The sequence below is a fragment of the Girardinichthys multiradiatus genome, chromosome 7 (genome assembly GCF_021462225.1).
Source record: "Girardinichthys multiradiatus isolate DD_20200921_A chromosome 7, DD_fGirMul_XY1, whole genome shotgun sequence".
NCBI classification, from domain to species: domain Eukaryota; kingdom Metazoa; phylum Chordata; class Actinopteri; order Cyprinodontiformes; family Goodeidae; genus Girardinichthys; species Girardinichthys multiradiatus.
The window spans coordinates 33,680,841-33,692,285 of record NC_061800.1 but is presented as its reverse complement, the minus strand read 5'-3'; the positions used below and the strand labels follow the sequence as shown (position 1 = coordinate 33,692,285).

At 39.3% G+C, this 11,445-nt stretch overlaps 1 protein-coding gene across 2 annotated transcripts in view; it reads left to right on the top strand.

Annotated features, from left to right (window-relative positions):
* Positions 1-11,445, top strand: part of asmt (acetylserotonin O-methyltransferase) — a 28,003-nt gene continuing 16,558 nt past the window's right edge. For both annotated transcript variants that reach the window (XM_047369951.1, XM_047369950.1), the window contains exons 1-4: positions 1-252; positions 894-1,068; positions 1,943-2,072; positions 4,422-4,490. In XM_047369951.1, coding sequence (XP_047225907.1) covers positions 142-252; positions 894-1,068; positions 1,943-2,072; positions 4,422-4,490 — 485 coding nt within the window. In that variant the 5' untranslated portion in view covers positions 1-141. The remainder of the gene's footprint in view (positions 253-893; positions 1,069-1,942; positions 2,073-4,421; positions 4,491-11,445) is intronic.

Sequence of the window (11,445 nt, the reverse complement as noted above, 5' to 3'; positions counted from 1 at the left end):
TTTCAATCCGTTTCTGTCATCGGCGCTAGTCACGTAATCATCTGCCGAGGAGCAAAGCAGACTTGATAGAGAAGGTCTTCTCACCTGCGGAGAAATAAAGCGCTCAATCTTCCTGGGAGGTGGGGCATTTCTGCAGGAACTATGGCTGAGGGTCGAGATGCGGGTTCCACTCAGGGAGAACCATCTGCACCTGCTACAGACATGTACCCTAGAAAAATACTGGAGTATATGGAAGGCTTTCTTATATCCAAGGTAACATTCATGTTGTCACTTATTGATGGTTGAGTTTTCCTATTTTAGTTTCAGTTCAATCCATGTGCACACACACTTCTGTAGCTTTGTGCTGCATTAGCAACAAAACTTGTTAGTCCACATCTGTGGTATTTATGCTACTGATTGAACAGCAGTATTTGAATTAATGGGGAAAGCATTATATACAAAATATTCATGTCACTTGAACCTTTTCACACTTCATTACATTACAACCTCAACCTCCATGAATTGTATTAGCATTATAAATAAAACTGCACAATGTGGCTGTGAAGTGGAAGGAAAAGTGTACATAGCTTCCAACATTTTTAACACGAGATTTTATTCTCACGGACTCTAAAGTAGTCACATGACAATCACTGACCTTTTTCACCTCCACAATGGTTGAACCTTCAATTAACCACATAGAAAATCACAAATTGCACCAATGATGTCAATTATGTAAGGTTATCAATAAGTTTCATGATTACACCTGAGTAAAATATGATTAAAAAGCTAGAGCCACACATAACCAGCAGAATCCCCTTATTTTTCTCCTTAGACATTCATTTGATGTATTATATATTCCACTGCACCCTGCCTCACATTATCATTGTCTTGTCTGTTTCCCTTTTCTGACCTAGACGGTGTTCACCTCCTGCGAACTGGGTGTGTTTGATGTGTTGCTGGCTGCAGAGCGTCCGCTGTCGGCCGAAGAGATCAGTCAGGCAGTGGGGGCCAGTCTGGACGGGATGCAGCGGCTGCTGGCTGCCTGCACGGGCCTGCAGCTCCTCAACACACACTGGGACAACAGACAAGGTCAGAACACAGTGAAAAAGGATTTTTAGTTGTAGTGCTGAGTTGTAGTGCTGATGATTTCGCTATAAAAATTTGGGTTTTGCACTTGTGTGTATGCTTGATGTTGATATACAATGTCTTGTAAACGTATTCATACATTTTGTCACATTACACAAGCATCACAAGCATTAATGTGTTTTGGAGGGATTTTATTTGGGAAGTAGGAGGACAATTTTCAATTTTTTGTCACAAATAGAATTCTGAAAAGTGTGTGTACATTTGTGGTCGGCTGCCGGCATTCAATACTATGTAGAAAGCTACAGCTGCAAGTCTTTTGGAGGCAGATATTTTTGCCCATTATTCCTCTTTTGTCTTTTTCTCCTGTGCTTTGATGTAATCTATTCCACAGTTGCCCAAGCTAAGTGTAGGCTGTTGTCCTGCTAGGAGGTGAGCCTCTGCCCCTGTCTCACATTTTTTGCAGCCTCTTATCAGTTTTCTTTCACAATTGCCCTGTATTTAACTGCATCTATCTTCCCAATGGCTCTTTCCAGCTTTCATGTCCATGATGTTGCCACCACCATCCTTTCACAAGGGGAAGGTGTGTTCAGAATGTGTTTATTCTGATGACCCCTACATGGCTTCTGGCGAACCTTTAACATAACTTCTTAAGACTTTGTTCTTGTCTGTCTTCCACACAGACTGGATTAGTGTGCACAACTTTTAACTTTGTATTTATTTGTCTATGTGACATTTATTGTGAACTGCCTCACCTACATGCACTTCCACTTTACATCTGTCATGAGCCTGTCTGCTACACAGATGCAAGGTCAAAATATTGTTTCACACCTGCAGACTTTTATTCACACTAAATCTGTTCATCTTTCTCCCTCTTCAGTTTTTTACAGTAACACAGAGCAGTCCAGAGTCTTCCTCACTCGTTCCAGTCCTTTGTCCCTCTACCAGTCCATCCAGTACAGCTCCAGGACCATATACCTTTGCTGGCACTACCTCACAGATGCAGTTAGGTGAGTAAACAGAGCAATGGTTGTTTTTGTGCAAGTAGCTTGTATCCTTTTTTTGTTTCCCAGCAAGTACACTTTTGATGTGCAGGAGAGCATTGCCTTTCAGAATTGCCATAAAGCAAAATTCAAGATGTTAGCTTTTCTTTGCATTACATCTAACAATTTATTATTATAAACAAAGAAGAAATGGCTGAAGATTAACGTATTAGGTTAGAAACTCCTCAGAATTATGTTCAATGTGCACTGTGGTTTAATTCATTAGATGTCCATCAGATTACTTCCAAATCAATTTTAAGGAGCTGATGTCACCAATTACCAAACTTATAAACATTCTCAGAGAATTAAGAAGCTATATGCTGTCTAATTTGAAAAGTTATACCTGCCTTTTAAAATTTGTTGGTTTAAAGTAAGAACAAGTTTTTTATGCAGCTGGAGGAAAGCCTTGGTATTACGAGGTTTAGAAAACTAGAGCTGTGGTCATAGTGGAGTAAAAAGGGCCTGGACAGAACGTAGAAAACAGCAAGAATTTTTAACAATTTGGCTCAGAAACTACAGTCGGATTTATTGAGAGTTAAATTTGACAGAAGTGGCAGTCTTGTGTATTTATAGTCATCTTAAACAAGGAGCTGGTCTCAACATCTGCAGGTAAACAAACAGAAATCTTGCTAAGTGGATGATCAGGACAGGTACTGACGCAAAAAGAAAATTCACTGTAATCCATTGGTTTCCTGATCTGAACAGTGCAATGTGACCTGACAAGTACCACACAAAGAGATTGAAATAAATGTAAACTGTATTTTTCAAAAATAAAATAAAAAGGAATGTTTTGAATTTACCAAACCATTTACAGTAAATAAATACATTAGAATAATGCATTTGCTCAACACTTGCAGGGGTGGGCAGTCCAAAACCTGCAGTACCTTATGAAAGTATTTATACTCCTTAGACCAACACAATGTAGGGCATAGTTATGAATTTTAAAGGAAAATGGTCCATGATTTTCAACAGTTTTTCCAAAAAAAAATCAGAAAATCTGTGGAGTGTATTTGTATTCAACTCCCTCTTTGATTCCCCAAAATAAAATCCAGTGCAACCAAATGCCTTCAGAATTGATTAGTACATAGAGTCCACCTGTGTGTAACTTATTTTCAGTATAAACACAGCTGCTCTGTGATGGTCTCGGAGATTTGTTGCACACTAGTGTAAAACAGCACCATGACCAAGGAACACGCCACATAGGTCAGGGATAAAGTTGTGGGAACTTTAAAGCAGGGATAACTCACCTGAACGGACTTCGGTGGTCAATGAGATCAATAATCAAAAAAAGTAGCCAAGAGGCTACTGGTACCTCTGGAGGAGTTTCAGGCACCCACTGCTCAGGTAGGAGTATCCATTGACAGGACAACCACTAGCTGTACACTACAGAAATCTAGTCTTCGTGGAAGAGTGAATGAAGAATGCTGCTGTTGAAAGAAAATCGTTAGAAGTCCTATTTGCCACAAGTCATGTAAGGGACCCGACATGTAACATGTTGAAGAAAGTGCTATGTGTGACACACCACGGCGAAACTTGGTCATGGCAGTATCATGCTATGGGGATGCTTTTTTTCCAGCAACAATAGGGAAACTGGAGAGACTTATTAGGAAGGTGAATGGTGCTAAATATGAGGCAATACTGGAAGATATCCTGATTCATGCTGCAACAGACCTGAGACTGGAGTGGAAAGGTTATCTTGCAGTGGGACAACAGTCATACACATACAGCCAGAGCTGCAAAGGAATAGTTTAGATCAAAGCTTACTTAGGTGTTAGATTGGCCCAGTCAAAGTCCAGACCTATATCCTTGTATCACTTTCTTTCCACTGTCTATAAAAAAATCCCTACTAAGCACATTAGCATTTCTGGTTGTAAAATGTGACAAGGTTCTTCAGTAGTACTCGTGTTAAAAAGGCATCTTCTGTGAAATTGAACATTTTGTTAGACTGGAGATGGTGAAGTCAACCACAGGTGGGCAGTAATGGGCTGTGATAGATGCATGTTCAGCTCGCAGTCTGTGTATGTACAGTGTATGAAGCTCCAAAGTGGCCAAAAGCTGGCCGAAAATAGAGGGACTCACTGATGCGTGAGAGTGAATGATTCCCACGCATGAGTGTATAGACTTTGGTCTTCTGTCTTTTGATGCTTTCATTCAGAGCAAAGAGCCCACAGCTCTCTTACTGTGGCTGAACGGTGAAGTCTGAGAGTGACAAAATGGAAAAGAAATACCTTCAAAGATGTTCCCATTTCTACCTGAATGGTTCTTTTTGCCTACCTGTTTTTGATTTCTATTTTGTCTTTCTTTACATTTTCTCAGAGAGGGAAGAAATCAGTATGAAAAGGCTTTTGGAGTCAGCTCAAAGGATCTGTTTCAAGCCCTCTACAGGTAAAAAGCTCACTGGGTGTTAAAAATTAAGCTGCACAAACATACAGATGAAATGTGCTGGCACAATTACATTCTATCACCATCTCCTTGTTTAAAGTCTGTGTTTAACTATTTACCTCCAAAAAGTCTGACTTGTTGGATTTATTAGGAGGCAAGAAATGTGAAATTAAATGAGACAGTGGGAAAAAGTGAGAGGGCATGACCACTGAGGTGAGGAAGATGAAAAAGAAAAAGAAAAAAATCTGCTATTGTCCTAGAGGTCTGATATGTTTATACCATCCAGTGCCCACAGTTTTAACGCTTCACAGATCTGCTGGTCAGCGATTTTCAGGGGTCATCACACACACAACACAGTTTGTTAGCTAAAAGATTTGGATCAGCCTGCCTGAGGGCCTGTTACATTAACACCAGCAGACCCAGAGAAAGAGAATCCATCCAAACTGAGACACACAGACAACTAAAGCGCTAAAAACATCCTTCCTTTATTTCACCGGGACTGCCCTTAAATGGAAGAGGAAGGAAATGTTTGCCCCTAAGGTTTCATCATTATTTTATATCTAAGGGACTAAATATTACAGTATATGCTTCTATGAATTACCCAGTCCTCAGCTTAAGGACATTTGTTAAAATCATATTAAAATGTTTAATTCAATACACTTATTTACAGCCACTGTTTGCTATTTCCTAGATGGCGCTTTGAATCCGTTGAATCCATCAAAACTCCAACCACTGGACAAATGGATGGATGGATGGATGGATGGATACATTTAAACAATGTCACAAGTCTAAAAATATGAATATTTTTTCATACTTAATTTTCAAACCTTTTCAAGGATGCAGTAACCCCTGTTAGAGTGCCTTTCTCTGCTGCTGTCTTTTTAGACTTTGGAAAAAACTGTTCATCTTCTTTACTTGCGGTTAGAAATATTTCCTTCGCCCCTACATTCATTTCAGAAAGCAGCTGAACATTTTAATATTATGTATTTATTTACTTTACTTATATGAAACATTGTAGAGCAAAAACACCAATGTCACCATGCGATGCACTGTACCAGATTATAGCATAAGCTAATTCGCATCTGCAGCCCCTTGGCAGTTACACAGTTGAGCACAACAGCTTAATTCAATTCACCAAAACAAACAGATACACTCACACACACAACAACACAGTCAATGATTACATATCTGAGCAGTTTTTAACTGATTTTTTAGATGGCCTCAGAGATACCGGTATGGTGAAATGGTATGGTACAATCTCTCACATATGATATTCTCATAAATTGAATCCACTCTAAAGGTCGAGCGTACACAAAATCAAATAGCGGATGGGGGACCAGACCATTTACAATTTTATAAACAAGACATAAAGTACAAAAAAATCACAAAATTGTAAAGCTCAGTAGCTTGTATTTCTCTAATATGCTACAATTATGGTGGTGCACTAGATTTTTGTTGAGGGCTAAGAGACTGTTTGTATGAAGACTCGAGAGGTCTTAGAACACTATCCCCAGCCTGACCCCTACAGACGACACAGTAAGACATATGGGACAAGATCATTGCAAGCATAAATGTCTGAGCTGCATCTAGTGAGAGACAATGTCTAATATGATTAAAGTTCATGAGGTTGAGTTTGATAGCTTTAGTCATATCCTTAGCATGCTTCTTAAAATTCAGATTTGAGTCCAGGGTCACCCCAAGATATTTAAATTCAGTGACTATGTCAATTGTTTCCCCTTTAATGAGAATATCAGTATCAAAACCTTTACGCAAGTCTAACAATAAAGCACTGACTACACCCCCTTTGTCAAGCCTAGATTTAATTTGGTTGATTAAGTACAGGGTAGCGGTCTCAGTCAGGGGCTTGGCTAAAGTCAAATTGCATAAGATGTAAACCAAAGTTGCTGTTCTTAAGGAATGTAGTCACTGTTCAACAACAACCTCCTCATCAACCTTGGAGAGCACTGGCAATATGCTAATAGGTCTGAACTGTCAGCTGCAAGGTAATCTCCTGATTTAAAAACTGGTGTGACAATGGCAAATTTCCAGTCCTGGAAGAGGCCTAGTTTAAAAGACAAATTAGTTAAATAAGTAATAGGTTTGGACAAAATATCTTTAAGTAACTTAACAAACTTGGTATCAGGATAAAGGGCATCTTTACATTTAGAGTTTTTTAGGGAGCTGATAATTTCTTGAATTTGCAACACATTTACTTCATCCTCAAAAAATTAATCAACTCAATCCTCAATTATGTCTCTCTGAATTTTTAAAGAGGACATATCATGCTTTTAAATTCTTCCTGTTCCCACTTAAATCATTCAGCTGTGGTCTATAAAAAGTGGAACTGCAATCCTTTGGTCTGAACTCCTTGTTATTGTAGCTCCACGGGCTCCTCTTTTACCCATGTTCTGAGGTGCGTCTGAGAGCAACTCGTTTTGGTGTGGTCTCTTTAAATGCTGTTGAGACCCTTCACACCCCGCCCCCATAGAGGTCAACTTTAACCCATTCGGCCATTGTTCTAATTGGATAACATGTTGGTTAACATGTTAAACAGCAAACACACAAACAGGGACATATTTTGGACTTGATCATCACTAAGAGTCTAAACATTTCCAAGGTGTCTGTAACTGATGTTGCCCTATCTGACCACTTTTCTGTTATTTTTGAAAGCATCATCTGCAATGGCTCAGTTTGCCAAAGAGACATGATAAGAAAATGCATCTTTAAGGACGGTGCTGCTGAAACCTTTAACCAGATTTACTCTTCTACCTCCACTTTGCCCTGTAACACTGTAGATGAGCTGGTAGATAACTTTCATTCTAAAATCTCGGACATCATCGATTCAATTGCTCCAATTAAAGTGAAAGTCGTTTCTGGGAAGAAAATGTCTCTGTGGAGAAGTGCTCCACCAGTCAGACATGAAAAAAAGGAGTGTCGCAAAACTGAACACAGGTGGCGAAAGACTGGACTCCAGGTTCACTATATTATCTATAAAGAGAGACTATAAAGATATAACCTACAACTGAAAAATGCAAGGGAATCTTTCTTTTCTGAGATCATCAGCAAAACATTAACAATGCTCGTGCATTATTTCCCAATTTCACTAAATAAACTACAAAAACTTAGAAGAAATCGTACAGCAACTAAGCTCTTCTTCCTGCTGTCTCGATGTTTTACCCACAGCTTTCCTTAAGAAAGCTTTGCCTGTAATTACATCTGATTTAACACAAATAATAAACACATCCCTTTTGTCAGGTGTTTTCCCCGAGGTCCTGAAAACAGCAATTATCAAACCTCTATTGAAAAAGAGCAACTTGGACAAGCTGCTACTACAGAACTACAGCCCTATATCAAACCTCCCCTTCATCAGTAAGATAATTGAAAAAGCTGTGTTTCAGCAGTTAAACAACTTCCTAACAATGACCAACCGCTTCGATGTTTTCCAGTCAGGCTTCCGTGCTCACCACAGTACAGAGACTGCTCTTGTCAAGGTGTTCAATGACATCTGTATAAATGCAGACTGTGGAAGAACCACAGTGCTGGTATTAGTGGACCTTAGTGCAGCATTCGACACTGTTGATCACTCCATTTTATTAGAGCACCTGGAAAACTGGGTCGGCCTTTCTGGCACAGCACTCAACTGGTTTAAATCCTACTTGAAAGACAGGGACTTTTTTGTGTCAGTAGGAAACTTTACATCAGAGACCACAAAAATCACATGTGGCGTTCCCCAAGGGTCCATCTTAGGGCCCCTTCTATTCAATATCTACATGCTCCACCTAACTTAGATTTTAATAAACAACAACGTCGGTTATCATAACTATGCAGATGACACACAGCTATACGTTACAATTTCCCAGGTGACTATGAATCCATTCAAGCGCTGGGTAAATGCTTAGAAGAAATCAATGCTTGGATGTTCCAAAATGTTCTTCAGCTGAATCAAAACAAAACTGAAGTAATAATCTTTGGACCAAAGGAAGAGCGTTTAAAAGTTAGCACACAGCTTCAGTTAATACAACTAGAAACCACCAGTCAGCCTCGAAACCTGGGTGTAGTGATGGACTCAGACCTGAACCTTCAGAGGCACATAAAGGTAGTAACTAGGTCGGCCTTCTATCACCTAAAGATAAACATCTCCAGGATTAAAGTACTAATGTCTCAGCAGGACCTTGAAAAACTAATTCATGCGTTCATCTTTAGTAGAATTGATTACTGCAACGGTGTCTTCACAGGTCTGCCTAAAAAGTCGATCAGACAGCTGCAGTTGATCCAGAAAGCTGCTGCCCGCGTCCTCACTAGAACTAAGAAAGTGGAACACATCACCCTGGTTCTAAAGTCCTTACACTGGCTCCCTGTAGCTCAGAGAATAGACTTTAAAATACTTCTGTTAGTCTACAGGTCCTTCTCAAAAAATTAGCATATTGTGATAAAGTTCATTATTTTCCATAATGTCATGATGAAAATTTAACATTCATATATTTTAGATTCATTGCACACTAACTGAAATATTTCAGGTCTTTCATTGTCTTAATACGGATGATTTTGGCATACAGCTCATGAAAACCCAAAATTCCTATCTCACAAAATTAGCATATCATTAAAAGGGTCTCTAAACGAGCTATGAACCTAATCATCTGAATCAACGAGTTAACTCTAAACACCTGCAAAAGATTCCTGAGGCCTTTAAAACTCCCAGCCTGGTTCATCACTCAAAACCCCAATCATGGGTAAGACTGCCGACCTGACTGCTGTCCAGAAGGCCAACTATTGACACCCTCAAGCAAGAGGGTAAGACACAGAAAGAAATTTCTGAACGAATAGGCTGTTCCCAGAGTGCTGTATCAAGGCACCTCAGTGGGAAGTCTGTGGGAAGGAAAAAGTGTGGCAGAAAACGCTGCACAACGAGAAGAGGTGACCGGACCCTGAGGAAGATTGTGGAGAAGGGCTGATTCCAGACCTTGGGGGACCTGCGGAAGCAGTGGACTGAGTCTGGAGTAGAAACATCCAGAGCCACCGTACACAGGCGTGTGCAGGAAATGGGCTACAGGTGCCACATTCCCCAGTCCTGGGCTACAGAGAAGCAGCACTGGACTGTTGCTCAGTGGTCCAAAGAACTTTTTTCGGATGAAAGCAAATTCTGCATGTCATTTGGAAATCAAGGTGCCAGAGTCTGGAGGAAGACTGCGGAGAAGGAAATGCCAAAATGCCAGAAGTCCAGTGTCAAGTACCCACAGTCAGTGATGGTCTGGGGTGCCGTGTCAGCTGCTGGTGTTGGTCCACTGTGTTTTATCAAGGGCAGGGTCAATGCAGCTAGCTATCAGGAGATTTTGGAGCACTTCATGCTTCCATCTGCTGAAAAGCTTTATGGAGATGAAGATTTCATTTTTCAGCACGACCTGGCACCTGCTCACAGTGCCAAAACCACTGGTAAATGGTTTACTGACCATGGTATCACTGTGCTCAATTGGCCTGCCAACTCTCCTGACCCAAACCCCATAGAGAATCTGTGGGATATTGTGAAGAGAACGTTGAGAGATTCAAGACCCAACACTCTGGATGAGCTAAAGGCCGCTATCGAAGCATCCTGGGCCTCCATAAGACCTCAGTGCCACAGGCTGATTGCCTCCATGCCACGCCCATTGAAGCAGTCATTTCTGCAAAAGGATTCCCGACCAAGTATTGAGTGCATAACTGTACATGATTATTTGAAGGTTGACGTTTTTTGTATTAAAAACACTTTTCTTTTATTGGTCGGATGAAATATGCTAATTTTGTGAGATAGGAATTTTGGGTTTTCATGAGCTGTATGCCAAAATCATCCGTATTAAGACAATAAAAGACCTGAAATATTTCAGTTAGTGTGCAATGAATCTAAAATATATGAATGTTAAATTTTCATCATGACATTATGGAAAATAATGAACTTTATCACAATATGCTAATTTTTTGAGAAGGACCTGTACATTACAGATTTGTTGTCAGTGGATCAACCACCCAGACCTCTCAGGTCTTCTGGTTCAAATCCACTCTGCATACCCAGAACCAGAACCAAACATGGAGCAGCTTTTAGTTCTTATGCTCCACTAATCTGGAAAAAACTCCCAGAAAACTGTAAAAGTGCCGGAACCCTAAGTTGCTTCAAATCAACATTAAAAACGTATGTTTTTAGAGTGGCCTTTGAATGTGTTAACTAAACATTATTAGTTAAGTTTTCAGTCCAATTTTCCTTTCATTTTCTTATCCATCATTCTTTTTTTTTTTTAATTACGTCTGTTGTTGGATTTTCTGTGTCATTGTAATGTTTTTACTTATGTACAGCGCCTTGAGTGCCTTGTTGCTGAAAAGCGCTATATAAATAAACTTGACTTGACTTGACTTAACAAGCTAAATATTTAGCTCCAGATTAAATATTTAGCTAGCAAGCTAAATATTTTGTTTATTTAGTTTACGAAATAAATATTTAGCTTCAAATTAAATATTTAGTTAGCAAGCAAAATATTTAGCTACAAATTAAATATTTAGTTAGCCAACTAAATGTTTAGCTCCAAATTAAATATTTAGTTAGCAAGCTAAGTATTTAGCTCCAAATTAAATATTTAGTTAGCTAGGTAAATATGTAGTTTATTTAGTTTACAAACTAAATATTTAGCTCCAAACTAAATATTTAGGCCCGAGCTTAGCTTGCTAATTAAATATTTCGTTTGGAACTGTGACATTTATAAATGTATGAAGGACTTGGTGAAAATATGTATGTGACTGTGTTACTATACAAATGGCACCCCATACTTTCACAACCTCAGTGAGTTGAACATTTCACCAGCAGAAGGGGCCTATAAACACCTATGATTTTAAAAAGACATTTGCGGAGATAGGATAATTTTTTTCCCAACATATTCCAAAGTGTTGACATATTTTTGATCCATACGTTCATATTTAATGTAATCTATCACATAAG